The sequence below is a fragment of the Triturus cristatus genome, chromosome 12 (genome assembly GCF_964204655.1).
Source record: "Triturus cristatus chromosome 12, aTriCri1.1, whole genome shotgun sequence".
Lineage (NCBI taxonomy): Eukaryota > Metazoa > Chordata > Amphibia > Caudata > Salamandridae > Triturus > Triturus cristatus.
In genome coordinates, this window is record NC_140595.1 from 599,695,092 (window position 1) to 599,711,189 (window position 16,098).

The 16,098-nt window shown below is 46.7% G+C and overlaps 1 protein-coding gene across 2 annotated transcripts in view; it reads right to left on the minus strand.

Moving 5' to 3' along the window:
• Positions 1-16,098, minus strand: part of WWP2 (WW domain containing E3 ubiquitin protein ligase 2) — a 462,541-nt gene that overhangs the window by 280,676 nt on the left and 165,767 nt on the right. For both annotated transcript variants that reach the window (XM_085639040.1, XM_085639039.1), the window contains exon 3: positions 856-987. In XM_085639040.1, the coding sequence (XP_085495166.1) occupies positions 856-987 (132 nt within the window). The remainder of the gene's footprint in view (positions 1-855; positions 988-16,098) is intronic.

Consider the following 16,098-nt stretch of genomic DNA (forward strand, 5'->3'; position numbering starts at 1 on the left):
ACTGAGTCATATTATACATTGAGCCCATGGATTTTGGACTTCTTCCTACATGGCGAGGATTTCGACAGACAATGTCTTTCACATGATGTTCTAAGTCAATGTCACCTCATTGCTGCCTGAAGATACTTCACTATAAATTAATTGTCAAAGTATTATTCATCTCCTCTGTCTTTGGGGCTTACCCCTTTGGGAGGATTACATAGACAGGACATCTGTGGTTAATCCTAACAGTGGTGAAGACCCATCCTGTGGATACACGTTTAGGAGGGTTCAGCTTTCCTATACTACCAGGTCATTTGAATATAGAACCTTCGAAGTAATAGCAGCCCGGATGTTACAGAACTATAACACTACTGGCACAACGACTCAGGTGAAAGAAGTGTGATACTTAATTCACCTTTCCTCAATGCACTTCTTTTCAGAACTAAGGGATGATGGGAGTGGAAACTCAGATTTCCAGAATCAGAAGCTTGTTCACACATCACAGTCCCTCTACACTTCTCAGCCCCATTTCTATATTCTCTGGAAGGTCAAAGGCAGCCCTGAGTCTCAGTATGAAATATACATAAAACTGCTTCAGAATTATTTACATACTGTATTTGGTAAATGATAACAGCACAAGAAATTTAATGGGGGAGAAAATAGCAACCTGTGTGATCATTGCACTCTGAACAAATAACTGAACATTTGATACTACAAAATATTATTGCCTACAAACACAAACAACTGAGCACCCTACAGAAATCTGCTCATCTGCCACTGGCCCTGTGCTCTCATGTCTCTCCACTCAATCGTTTCGTGCCATTCTTGCTCCTGGCAAGCAAACGTGCACAAGGAGAAACAGACAGGACTCACCTTCTGTCACAGGACTGCCATCGGGCTCACTTCCCAGATCAACACTCAGCTTGCTCAGAAGATTTGTCAGCTCTCCATCTGAGACACTGCTGTCTTTGTGGTCCGACTGCAGGCTCGGTTGCGTTTTCACCACTGTGGGATACATAGGAGGACACGGAGAGTGAGGCAGAGGAAAATGAGGAGGAATTACCATTGGCTTGGGCACTGCATGGAATGCCATGTTCCACAGGGTCTTTCATCTAGAATTCAGCATTAGTTGCCCACATGAAAAAATACGAAACAACTCAACGAGAGGCGAGACAGGCTAATTCCTTCCTTGCCTGATTATATATCTCATCATCTTTAACCTCTCCTTGCGCCCATCCGCATTGCTTCTCACATAATGAGCAACACCTCAAAGAGGTAAGCACCTCAAGATGCCTTCTTACATTGCTTTGCCCCTCTTGCTTGTCGTTCACTATTCATGGCACTTGTATATGTCCATTTTACCATCAGACACAGCCCAGTAATCAGGCACACATGTTTCTCCACCTATGTTTGAGGCAAATAAGAATGCTGTATCACTTTTTAGCAGATGTTCACCACTCCAAAACTGCGTGCTCACTTAGGATGTCCCCATGCAATGCTTATTGGATGCCAAATGATAAAAAGACAGTGACCGTCTTTTACTCATTTGGCATCCAGTGCTAAGGGACTTCTAAGATTCTTGGAACCCTATGGGTGGGTCATTGTACTCTTACTATGGAGTGACCCAATGAAATATTTAAGGGACAATTCCTAGATGTATTTGTCGTGTTTATATTTTACTTCATGATGAACATCTCCTTTATCTCGGATTATCGAATTTAGAATTTTCTTATGCACATGGGACTGTTATCATTGCATTTTTACTGCCGAAGGCCACAAAGATTCTCCAACACGCTGATCTTCCTCTCTCTGCCTCGCCCAGCCGTCTTGTGTTATTTGCTGTTGGAGGCGGTGGGCGCCATCTTAGGTAGGGCTGGGGGTGCGCTCTAGTCGCTCCGCCCTCCCGCCCTCCCAGGCTATTTAGAGTTGCTCTGTGAAGCCCTCGCTGCCTATTTAGAGCTCTCCCTAGTGAGAGACGCTAGGGCTGCGAGCGTTTTTACCTGGAACTTACTAGCTGGCATAGGTATCTGTGAAAATTGTGATTTAAAACTGCTAAAAGATCGTTTTTATAACTTTTTACCTGGGGGTTTTAAATTGAATAGTTAGCTGGGGAATTGAGTTAGGCACACTGACATTTCTCCAACACGCTGATCTTACTCTCTCTGCCTCGCCCAGCCGTCTTGTGTTATTTGCTGTTGGAGGCGGTGGGCGCCATCTTAGGTAGGGCTGGGGGTGCGCTCTAGTCGCTCCGCCCTCCCGCCCTCCCAGGCTATTTAGAGTTGCTCTGTGAAGCCCTCGCTGCCTATTTACAGCTCTCCCTAGTGAGAGACGCTAGGGCTGCGAGCGTTTTTACCTGGAACTTACTAGCTGGCATAGGTATCTGTGAAAATTGTGATTTAAAACTGCTAAAAGATCGTTTTTATAACTTTTTACTTGGGGGTTTTAAATTGAATAGTTAGCTGGGGAATTGAGTTAGGCACACTGACATTTCTCCAACACGCTGATCTTCCTCTCTCTGCCTCGCCCAGCCGTCTTGTGTTATTTGCTGTTGGAGGCGGTGGGCGCCATCTTAGGTAGGGCTGGGGGTGCGCTCTAGTCGCTCCGCCCTCCCGCCCTCCCAGGCTATTTAGAGTTGCTCTGTGAAGCCCTCGCTGCCTATTTAGAGCTCTCCCTAGTAAGAGACGCTAGGGCTGCGAGCGTTTTTACCTGGAACTTACTAGCTGGCATCGGTATCTGTGAAAATTGTGATTTAAAACTGCTAAAAGATCGTTTTTATAACTTTTTACCTGGGGGTTTTAAATTGAATAGTTAGCTGGGGAATTGAGTTAGGCACACTGACATTTCTCCAACACGCTGATCTTCCTCTCTCTGCCTCGCCCAGCCGTCTTGTGTTATTTGCTGTTGGAGGCGGTGGGCGCCATCTTAGGTAGGGCTGGGGGTGCGCTCTAGTCGCGCCGCCCTCCCACCCTCCTCACACCCTACATAATGTGCATCCCTGCCAGACGGCGCAGCGGGCGCGCCGGATGCGCGCCGAAGCCGCGCCAAAGCCAAGCCCGTCTGCGCCCGTCCGCGACCGGACACGGCCCAGGGCCCCAACCCCTGGCCCTGATCGTAAGCTGAGTAGGAGTGACTTAGTAAATTTATCCTCGATCGTGTGCACCCGAGGCCACCATAGTGTAAGGGTAGGGGAGAATGAAGGGTGTAGCTATTGTCAATTCCGCTTTAGCTCAGCCCTACCAGACACCAGGGCAAGCAATCCCTCGCTGTCCTGCGGCCTCGTTAATGTTAGGTCGCTTAGCCGTCACAAACATGACGTTTATGACCTTCTCACTGATAAACATTATGATCTGCTGTTTATTACCGAAACGTGGCTAGACGCCAATTCTGATCCTGATACCATTCAGGCTTTACCTGATGACTATCAGATGGTGCGCCTGGACAGACCGATAGGCAGAGGAGGCGGGATTGCGATCGCCTTTAAACAACAATGGCCATGCAAACTAGAACTAGTTGACCTGGCGGGATGCGAAGCGGGTGTTTTCACCATAGCAATTGATGGGAGCATGACTATAAAGGGCCTGATAATTTATCGCCCACCGGGACCTATGGCCAGTTTTAAAAGAAACCTCCTAGAGTGGGTCACAGAAACAGCGATCAGGAGGGACAAGTTTTTGCTGTTGGGAGATTTAAATATCCACCTGCAAGACGCACTAGACAAAGGAGCAGTGGAGTTCCGGGAAGAACTTCACACCCTACAGCTAGAGCTAAAAGGTCAGCTGCCAACACACAACCGTGGGCACCTGCTCGACCCAATATTCGCCAATTGGGAGGGTGTTTTAGCCGCTCCCCCAGTGCCCTTGCCCTGGACAGATCATTTTCTCGTTCCGTTTACTATTTACTTGTCTAAGCATATAGCTAGCGCTCCCACCCCTCTTAACTACCCTCGACGTAGGTGGGCAAGATTCTTCCTGCGAGAGTTTAATAAGGCTCTTACCGTGGAAGGGCCCCCAGGAGGAAATGACGTGACAGCGGCAAATAAATTGCTAAATGACCGTATCACGGCTGCTCTGGACCACACAGCCCCATTGGGTTGGTCTAATAAAGCTGTCCACAGACAAAGAACTGCTCCCTGGTTCAGCGAGGCGCTGCGCTGTGCCAAAAGGGACTGCAAACGAGCAGAAAGACAATGGAGAATGGCTTATGATGATCGGATGAAAGAGGCTTACCTCACAAAACGACGATCCTATCATAATAAAATCCGTAGAGAAAAAGCCACCTATTATGCAGATAAAATTCACGTGGCGGAAAACTCGGCTAGGGAATTGTTTAGCATATATAAATCCCTTTCCACCCCAATAACCGTTACTCGAGATGAAGATTACTCAGTAACAGCATGCAATCGCATTGCTAACTACTTCGGAGACAAAGTGCGCAAGATTTACTCTGCTTTTCCCGACACGCCACCCTTAGCGGAAGAACCTGCAGATTTAGCAGGAGCTGAAGCTGACTCAGATCTGCTACTTCATTTCACCACTCCTCTATCGGAGGATCTCGTTAAAATCTGCAGATCCGTCAGATCTGGCTCCCCACGCGATCCTGCTTCCCCAAAAAGGCTGAGTGACAGCATAGAGACACTGGAACCTTACATCAGGCATTTGCTAGATGTCTCCTTTCGATCCAGTTCTCTACCTGTGGACTGGAAACAGGCTGTGGTGCTTCCCCTCCGCAAGAAGCCTAACATTGGCCTCGATAAGCTGGATAACTTACGCCCCATCTCTCTCCTGCCATATTTTTCGAAGGTAGCAGAGAAGGTGGTAAATAAGCAGCTAATGAAATATGTGGAGGACAGTAACCTTCTTCATCCGACTCAATTCGGGTTCCGGCCACGCCACTCCACCGAGTCTGCCCTTCTTAGGGCCTCCGAAACTCTCAGGCAGGGTGCTGACGAGGGTCAAACCATGGCTCTCATCCTTTTAGACCTTAGCGCGGCGTTCGACACTGTGGCACATTCCATCTTGCTACAGTGTCTGAGCAAAGGTGGGGTGAGAGGGGCAGCGTTGAAATGGATTTATTCATTTCTCGCAGGCCGAGGCTTCCAAGTGAGGCAGGGTGACTATTACTCTGAGCGAATTGCTCTGGACCAGGGGGTGCCGCAGGGCTCGTCCCTGAGCCCAACACTTTTTAATCTCTACGTAGCCCCGATTGCCTCCTTGGTAGAGAGCTACGGCCTCCGAATGGTTTCCTATGCCGACGACACGCAGTTGGTGATCTCCCTGTCGCGCGCACCCGATCTTTCGGCGGACATCTTCAGAGCCTGTATGCAAGACCTAGCTGCCTGGATGTCCGCAAACTGCCTTAAGCTTAACGGAAATAAGACCGAGGTGCTTGTCGTAGGGGGAGACCGATCGGCGTGGACGTCGGCATGGTGGCCTCCATGCCTTGGCTCAACACCTATCCCATGCCTGAAAGCAAAGAACTTGGGCATTTGGTTCGACTCCGACCTGACCTTCGGCCCTCAGATCAACCGGGTGGTCGGATCATGCTTTGGGACCCTCAAAAGTCTCAGGAAGGCATTGAAGTTTTTACCTGTAAAGGCCCGTCAAACCCTTGTGCATGCACTAGTCACCTCAAAGATGGACTATGGCAACCTCCTCTATCTAGGGACTCCGAAGAAGAATCTGAGCCGTTTACAGGTCTTACAGAATGCCACTGCTAGGCTAGTACTTAGACTACCCAGAAGAGCCGCATCCTCGGTGGCCCTTCGGTCCTTGCACTGGCTCCCGATCAGAAGTAGGGTTGATTTCAAAGCACTCTGCATGTGCCATCGGATCATCAACGGGAGGTCTCCTCTCCCTTTGAAAGGACTGCTGACACCTTATGAACCGTCCCGCTCCCTCAGATCTTCTGGCTCGGGACGCCTTGTTGTCCCCAAGGTGTCCAGAGCACGGATGGGCGGAAGATCCTTTAGGTACCTTGCAGCCGTCAGATGGAACACATTACCCTTAATATTGCGTCTCGAACCATCTGAACTAATCTTTAGAGCCAAGCTCAAAACTACACTATTCGAACAGTAAAGTATTCCACTTCTGTAGGTTCCAGTTAGCAGCCGCTCCTTAGCGCGGGGACACGCCGCTGTGCGTCACCAAGCGCTTTACAAAACTCCCTAAATAGAAATAGAAATAGAATTTTCTTATGCACATGGGACTGTTATCATTGCATTTTTACTGCCGAAGGCCACAAAGATTCTTTTTTGCCCTGAAAAAGTTCTTGTGTAGAACGAAACGCGTTGGCTGAGTTTTATCCTTTTGTACTACAAGAATAAAAGAAATACTAAGGACTTCATTTTGAATTTTGACTTTTTTTGCTGGTGCACCTTCCTCTTTTGTTTCCAACTATAACTAGGGCCCCCACCATGCACCTGTGTGTGTTTGTTCCTGCCGTGCAGAAGCAATGTGAGTTTCTCTGCCCACAAGAGCGTGGGTATGGAAACATATGTTGCCTCCCATGTGGCAAGAGCTGACATATGTTTCCCTGCCTACAATAGTGGTATGTCCCAGGGAAGGGCTCCCCAGGACACCGTAATTGAGCTGGCCTTGGGGGATGTCCCCAGGGCATTTCAGGCTCAGGAAGTAAGGCCTAGTGACCCCTTCCCTGCAATTTGACATTGGCTTGGGGGACGCGGTCCCCCACGCCTATTGAGGCTCGGGGTGGGGGTGTGCGTCCCTTCCCTTTTTAGTGATGACAGCCTCAGGGGAAGCTGTCCCTGTGGTCTAGTGAGCCTTGAGGATGGGGGCTCCACACTCCAATCTGCTTTTTTGGGGAATTCGGTGCAGGGGGATGGTGTCGCCGGGACTATTGAGGCTCAGCGAGGGAGGCTTACACCTCCTCCAATTTTAATGGTACATCAGCCATGGGGATGGGGTCCCCAGGGCCTATTGAGGAGCCACTATGGTTTGCGGCAGTGCAGCCCCCCGGCCAGCTGCTGGTGTGGAAATCAGCAGAGCGGACTAATCTGACACAGACTTTAACGGGTGAGAACTCAGCAAATACACCTGTGATGTTTTTAATATTTTACTGGATGCCTGCCACCAGCCCACTGGGGTGTCATGGAAAAAGACTACCGGTCCCAAAATGCAATTGGTTTATTTTTTCTCACCGGAGCATGATTGTTGGAACAATAAAATGGGAGGAATATTTGAGTCTTGTGGTTGGCAGTCGCTCAGTATGCAGAGTAGCCTCAGAAGTAGGGCGTAGTCCCGAAACGAGTCAGGCTCTGCTGGCATTGGGTGATGTCTGCTTCTTGCCTCGAATTGAACGTGCTGACAGAGTGTGCCCCCCACTTTTGGGTAACTGCAAACTTGATATATTCTGGCCGGGGGGGCTGCACCGCCGCAAACCATAGCGGCTCAGCTGCTGGTGTGGAATTCAGCGGAGGGACTAATCTGGCACAGACTTGAACGGGTGAGAACTCAGCAAATACACCTGCAATGTTTTTAATATTTTACTGGATGCCTGCCACCAGCCCACTGGGGTGTCATGGGAAAAGACTACCGGTCACAAAATGCAATTGGTTTATTTTTTCTCACCCCGGCGGGGGGCTGCACCGCCGCAAACCATATATAAATTTTAGTTTTTTTGCACCGCATGCCGCTAGCCCCCTCCCCCCCCCCCCTTTAACCGGGCCCGAGGGGGGGGGGGGGGACGGTTTGGCGGAGCTTTTTTTTTAGCCTTTTTGTGGGACTCAGGACTAACGGCCTCATTACAATGTCGTCGGTCACACCGCCGACAGCCCGTCGGTGATGGTCGAACCGCTGTATTACAATACTGGCAGTCGGACTCACAGCTATCGGACGCAACACCGCCACCTCTGCCAGGATCATAGATCCAGACGGTGCAGCGGTCGGAAATGAGTCCCAGATTGGCGGCGGTGCCATAACAGGCACAACCATCGTGATTACAATGGCTCTTTCCGACAACCTTTTCATGACGGGGACCCTGCCATGAAAAGGTTGCCGGAAAGGCAACGAGGGCGCCCCCAACAGGGCCCCAGGGAGTCTGAGCCCGTAGCAACATTCACCTGGGGGCCCATGTAGTGACCCCTACCTTAGTACTGTCATGTGTGCACCGCTTGCCATGCAGGATATGTTGCATGGCACACGGTGCACTGATGTGCTGAAGGCGCTGCACGGCAGAGGCATCTGTTGCAGCATATTCCTATGGCTGCAGCATGCCCCTGTCGTGGTATCGACAACATCTGACCACCAGTTCAGAGGTCAGAACGAAACACGGCAGTCAGACGGCTGCATGCTTGTTGGCGGGCAATAGCTGCCAGCAGTCTGACCGCCCCAAGTCCTGAGTCCAAAAATGGCAGCCACCACATCCTTTTGATGTGGTGGCAGTCAATCAGACCTTAGCATGAGATCTGTTGGGCCCACGGTGCTTCCGCAGCGTGATATATATACAAACTTTTTGAGTCTGAATTACCCTAAAACTACTGAAAGGATTTACACCAAATCACAAAAAGCACCTTTTCTAGATAAAGATCCAGCTTTCTGCAAATTGTGGTTTAATCCATTCAGGCATTTGGGCTGTAGCTGTGTCAAGGGTTTCTATAGAACAAGCATTAAAAATGCAATAGGTCTCGCCTTTGATTAAGGTAAAGCCATTTGCTTTGCTATACAATACCATTAGCAAAGCAAATGGCTTTAACTTAACCAAAGGCAAGACCTATTGCAATTTCAATGCTTTTTTTTTCCGGACTGCAGTTACAGCAGGCACATCGATGTGCGCGTGGTGAGCGTTGTACAGGAAGGGAAATCCTTTCAAGAGAGTCATTTTCTCTCTGGATTTCCCTTCTGTTTTTGAAACTCAGGAGCAGCAACATTGTCGTGGTGTCACCAGGGCTTTAAGTGGAAGTTTTTTCAATATTATATACAAGCTTTTGCTGCTGCTTATTTATCTTCTGCAACTAGCAACCATTGACAAAGCAAATAGTTCTGACTTGTAGATATGATGTCACTTGTTGTATCATATATCTGGACGCAATGACAGGAACAGCAAAATAGATTTTTAGTTTACATGTTTGTAAGCACGCAGCAAATAATGCTCTGTCTCACGCCCCAGTGTGAGCAATACTCGTGGACAAACTGCAACAAAAGCAACGCAATCAACTTTCAAGCTCCAGAGGCGATAGCAGCCACCGCTGCGTGTGGATAAATGTCTTTGTCAAATGAGTGCACGCGCCGCCACCTTCCTTGGCCCGGATTGCGCGTGTTGTGTCAAAGCACTCAATACATGGCATTCAAGGTACCGCAGGTTGCATGCACTGAGGCATGCATGGCTCTGCATTCTGTCTGTCTGCAAAACCCCTCAAGAGGCATGTATGCACGACTCAGCAATCAGCGTGCACAAATATATCTGAAGGATGTATGGCTGACCAGTGTGCACAATTACACTGTTAAGACGCATGCAGGCAGCAGTATTCTTGCGGCACAGCATGCGCGTGGTCTACCCCAGACCATTGTTTAAAGTGAAAGCACGCCGCCATGCGCGCGCGCGCGTGCACATCTGTTGACGGAGTTCTGACTTGTAGGTATGATGTGACTTGGTGGATCCTATATCTGGACGCAATGACAGAAACAGCAAAATACAAGTCGGGCGGCACACTGTGCTAAACACAGATTTTTAGTTTAAGTGTTTGTAAGCACGCAGCAAACAATGCTCTGCCTCACGCCCCAGTGTGAGCAACACTCGTGGACAAACTGCAACAAAAGCAACGCAACCAACTTTCAAGCTCCAGAGGCGATAGCAGCCACCGCTGCGTGTGGATAAATGTCTTTCTCAAATCTCAGCGTGCACAAATATATCTGAAGGATGTATCACTGACCAGTGTGCACAATTACACTGTTGAGACGCATACAGGCAGAAGTATTCTTGCGGCACAGCACGCGCGCTGTCTACCCCAGCTCACTGTTTAAAGTGAAAGCACGCTGCCATGCGCGTGCACATCTGTTGACGGAGCCAGAGTTGAAGGAAGCAGCGGGACGAAGCTTCTGATAAGAAGCTTAGTTGCCCTGACAATGAACACTTAGCACAAGATGGTGTCGGACTGTTCGTACGTACAAGCACATGCTGTTAGGTTTGGACAAATGGTGAGAGCAGCCATCTTTGTCCATCCCTACACGTGCACGAAAGGCTTTCTGAGAATCGATTGCAAAAGGCACTTGCATGGCGAGAGCAGCACATGCGCTGCTATCGCCAGGCGAGACCTAAAAATGAATGGGGAAAATGTGTTTTGGGGCTCCCCTTTCTCTTGGCCCCCGCTTGATGGATCACCGCAAATCTCTCCCTGCACAAACTAGGCAAAAAGAGGACTTTTTTGCAAAGATATATATATATATAGATATAGATAGATAGATAGATATATTTATATATATACATATATTTTCAACCCAGTCATCGCCAAAACAAGACGGCAATACTTCTTGCACACTGCATTCTCTTGTGGATGGAAATAAATACCTGACCTGTGATTCAATCGGTTAATTGTGCTGCCTCTTCCTTGTGCCTTGAGATGGAGGATTAAGCCAGGGAAAACAGAGTATTTACATATATATTGTTTTGACAAATACTGGGTGCTCCCTTGTTTCTGGACAAAGCTAAATCTCTCTGAAGAACTATAATGATAGCAAAACATGTGTCAGGGGTTGCATTTATTCATTCCAGGTTGGCTTGGATGGTATTATAACAATCCAAAGCTGTAATACAGTGCCTGGAGTGGTAAAAGGCTTTTTCCATTTTACAGCTGGGCATGGATGGCACTGTGCTAATCCTATAAAGACTTTGCTGTAGAAATGGCAAAAGACTTTGTCCCTTTCTAGCCCGGCATGGCTGGCACTGTGCTAATCCTATGCTTAAAAACATTGCTAGAAAAACAGACATTTGTGGTGAGCAGATTCAAAGTTTCGCTGGTGTTGTAGGGTACTCTGTACAGGAGCTGCTCTCCACCTAAACTTGGAAACTACCCAGAGTTCTCAGCTTAATTTTTGCATAATGTACGCAGCACTCTAAGTCTCAAAGGGTACTATTATATACTCATTTCCGACTGCCGCACCATCTGGATATACCCATATATGTCTATAGAGCGACAAAGGGTGAAAACATGGCATATCAAGACAGATGTATTTGCAAGCAACATGCTGTGTTTCCATCTGGATATACCCATATATGTCTATAGAGCGACAAAGGGTAAAACATGGCATATCAAGACAGATGTATTTGCAAGCAACATGCTGTGTTCCCTTCACTACTGTCTCTCCCCCCAAGCCATTTTCATTGCCATTCTCTCTCACTATACACACACACACACACACGCATACATAGTCAAACATGTAAAAATAAAAAATATATTGCAATTTAATTTAAAATTTAAATTTAAAAATGTACTGTAATGCTTAAAAACATTTAATAAAGAAACAAAACAAAGTATTGTACAACTAAATAAAAATATTCTACAAAAATTAAGGTACTAATATCTAAAAACAAAACTAAAACAAACTATTTATACTTATATTTACAAACAAATTATAAATGTAAACATCATAACTAGATAAAATTACATTTTACAAATACATGACAAACTAATAATAATATTACTAAATAAACATATTACAATAAAAAAGTACTTGTAAAATGTTACAACATTAAATATATATTAATATAAAAAAATGCAAATACAATTAATAAAATATGTCTCCAACAAAAAAAAAAATTTTGAAATGCTGTGTCAAAGCAAAAAACATAGACTAACTAAAAATAGTATCAAACAACTGAACACCATTAAAATATAAATTAAGCCAAAACCACAAATAAAATAAAATTAACTTTCAAAATTCACCACAAAGAAATGAAAAATAAAATGTAATACTTCCTCTTTCACTTAAAAAACAGTAGGAAAAGTAAAGCACTTTAAAAAGATAAAAATGACTATTCGCACTCCAACATAAGCTACGCAAAGGAAAGCACTGTACTTTTATGGGGTCATGTTTACTACCCTCACTCCAACCTAAGCAACAGTAGAGTAAGCAATGGACTTTGGGGGTTGGGTGGTAGATCAGATTTACTAGTCCCACTCCATACCAGAGTGCTTCAGTTTAATTTATTATAATACAGAACTCCTACGAAGGTCCACATCACATAAAACAGTAATAAAACAATGATACATAGTACATATTAAAAATCAACTGAAAAGTATAAAACCTACAGTCTGTTACAGACACATCATTTAGGAACGACAGCAACTGTCCTTTATAAAGTGACAACATGCACAGCACCACAAAAAGTATATAATATGACTGCAGTTCTATGGGTGCAACCTCTTAAAAGATATCATCATGCATAGAGCAATAAAAAATGTATGAACATCACATAACAATTTACAAGACCCTATAAGCACTTTATACAGTAGACCACTTTAAGTGGCTCACTGATTCCTAACCTCACAAAGGAGGTAGTGAACAACCAGGGCAATAAGGAAAGCAAATATCACATATAAAGAGCTTGTTCAATAACTTAATTGTCAGACCTTTATAAAGTGCAACATGCGTAGCGGTAGTGCAATATGCGAAGTGCAAATAATGCATAATACATTCTTATAAATGCAACCTTGAAGAGTAGCAGCATACATACACAAAATTAGAATATACCAGTATTGCATGTCTAAGAAACAGGACCAAAAAGTAGACCTTTCAGCACATTCCATTAGAGCATGGGTACTCACAAACTTTCTGTCTGGGCCAAAATTACAGTGTGGTTTGTGACCGAGGGCCGCACCGGTAGGGGCGGGGTCAGCGGGGGGCGGGACTAGAGTAAAAAAAATCAAACCCGTTTCAAAACATTAGACAATGCTTTATTTCAAAAGCAGATGTCACTACAAAGAGCACATTTTGATAATACATTTTTATTAGCTGACAATAGCAATCTTAAGTGGCATTGCATAGCTTCATACACACTTTGACCCCAATTCCATCACAGTCTCTCTCTCTCTCTCTCTGTGTCACACACATACTCAGCCCACCTGCATCCGTAAGAAAGGTCCTCCCGTCTCCCGCCATCATAGCCCTTCCGGGGGCACTTCAAAGTGCGTGGTCGTGGGTTGAGGGATGGTGGAGCAGCCAGAAGGAGACCAGGGAGAGTTCCGACGATCGGCGCGAGGTCAGAAGAACCTAAAGACTACAGTTCCCATGAGGCAAAGCGGAGGTTCCGTGATTGCCTCACGGGAAGGTGCCACGTGACCCGGAAGCGGAGGAGCTTAAAGAAGCCTCCGGTTCCGGGTTCGGGGCTGATTATTCTTCATGGAAGCAGCGCGTCTCGCTGCTTGTTCCTGTTTCAGCACTGGTACTGGTAAGGGTGCACTTGCACCACTCGACTCAAGACTCTGTTACAGGAAGGGAAATTTCGCTCCAGGCTGTAACTGATATTATTGCTCGAGACATTTTTGTAAACCTGTTTGCCGGCAGTAGGGTTGGAGTGCAGTTAACTCCTCTCATGCTGCCCGGATAAATACCTTGCTCACGTCAACCTACAAACCCATTTGGGGGCATTAGGTGTTTAGGAAATTGTACAGTGATCAACGGGAAAGAGGCGCAAGGTGCTTTTTGCTGGACATACCATTTCTTGGGGCTATATTCCAAAAGGATTAAGTTTGTGATTGTTGTTTATATATCCCTAACAGGGAGTTCAAGAGGCAGCCACCTGCTCTTCCCCTGTGAAGCGGGTGCTGCTTGGCTGAATGGTGTGTACAGTACAACAAATGCAATGTTATGCTACATGTAATGCAAATGTAAGGGATACTTACGCCCCTTATGAAAATCATTGTTAAGGCTTATTCTGTTTACCCTTTTCCCAGCGCAATTCGCTTCTTTGCAAAACTAAGACAAGGCTTTATTCAATCCTCACCTGGAAACGAGGAAGTTATTTTACTTTACAGGTACGCAAGATTCAGTAGGTACCATAAGAGAACACTGGTATAAATCTGTACTCACCAATATTGTTTTTGCTTTACAGATCTCCCTCCCTGCAGTCCCCTTCTTTTCCTTCCCCCCGCTTGATCATCCCACTCGCCTGTGCTGTTATAGCATTCAGGGTTGGGACTGTCGCGAGGTGGACCCCTTTTTGGCATCAAACCGTTCCCGAGGAATCACCGAGCTGACAGAATAATCAGCCCACGTATATCAATTCCTCCTGGGCGGATCGATAAAAAAATGGCCACGTTAGAGGACGTCACAGGAATCCTAGCGGGACTACAGACGGAGCTAGCCGCCTTTGGAGCAGAAACTGAGAACCTTAAACAGAAGATAGACCAGATGCAGTGAAACCTGTTTGATGTAGGCGTAGGGAGATATACAGGGGGAGGGATTACCACTCCTTCAGTCCCCTTATGCGTAGAGATGCCCATGCCTATTCCGCTCGCAGCGCTAGAAAGGTGCTCTGGGGATCCGGGTAAGGTCCAGGTGTTCCTCACACAGGTCCTGCTACATTTCAACTGTAAGCCTAGGGCTTTTCTTGCTAATCAGGATCGAGTAGCCTTTGCCATTTTGTATTTGGCCAGAGATGCAGTGCAATGGGCTGTTCCATTGGTACGTGGTGACGACCCGCTACTAAATGATTGGTCAGCCTTCCGTGATGAATTTGAAAGGGTGTTTGACCATAGAGCTGCTGCCTTTACAGCGGACCGGGAGTTACTGGAACTGAAACAAGGGAACAAGGATCTATTGGTATACATCAACTCCTTTCAAAGGTTGATAGCCGAGACTGACTGGCCCGAAGCAAAACAAGCCGCCTTGTTCTACCACGGGCTCAGGGACGACCTAAAGGACGTACTGGCACCCATCAATCCCCAACCCACCACATGTTTGGAGCTCATCAGCTTAACTTTGCGTGTGGATCATAGACTCTGTGAACGCAAAAACGACCGAAGACGAGTTGACTGACCAGCACCTAGGTTTGAGAGAAACAGAAGCGCCATAGGAAGCGGCAGTAACGTCTCAGAACCGATGGAGATAGGCTCAGTGATGGCCTCCCTCACCACTGAATAAAGAGAACAACGCAGGAAGAACGGGATCTGTATACTGTGGTAGGGAAGGCCACTACGTGAAGGACTGCTTACTTAAGCCTAAGAGTCGAGCTCGGGAAGGACAAACCACAGCTGCCGTGGAATTACGGAAATCGGAAAACTCCAGAACTCAAAAAGATCGGAAGGGAAGTTCTTGGTCACAAATCTTATCCCTTCCATCAATCAAGGGCCAGGAGACCATTCTGTTCATTTCTATGTTACCTTGAAGGTTCATATCGTTAACCAGTGGCACTCACTTAAGGCCATGATCGATTCAGGAGCACCTGGCCCGTTTATGGATATTGACTTAGCCAGCACTTTACAGCTGGTACTGGTGAAAAAACCAGAACCCGAGACAGTGGTGGCTGTTGATGGACAACATTTGGATTCAGGGCCCATCTGTTACAATACACAGGAATTGGAAGCCACGTGTGGAGACAACCATAGGGAGCTGCTAAGCTTTAACATCATTTAAGCCCCTCAATATGGCATAATCCTGGGACTTCCTTGGTTGCGGAAACATAACCACACCATCAACTGGAGCTAAGATTCTTTGGTGTTTGGGTCCCCTTATTGCTAGGAGCACTGTAAAAAGCCACAGGACAGTCCAGCAGCAGCTCTATCCAAGATACACATGGCAGCCACCGCCGAAGAGCAAGACATCGAATTGCCCTTACCTTACCGCGATCTGGAAGATGTGTTTAACAAAGAACTAGCGAACGTCTTACCCCCGCATCGTATGTACGACTGCCAAATTGACCTAATCCCCAGAGCAGTGATCCCCTGTGGCAGAATATATGCTCTCACTGAGCCAGAAAATGAACATTTGAAGGAGTACCTCGATACCCATCATAAGAATGGGTTCATACGACCTTCCAAGTCACCGGCTGCTTTGCCTCTTTTTTTTAATCTAAAAGCCAACGGTGACTTAAGGGCTTGTGTGGACTTTCGAGCGCTGAATAACGTCACGGTAAAAAAAACGGTATCCCTTGCCGTTGATACCG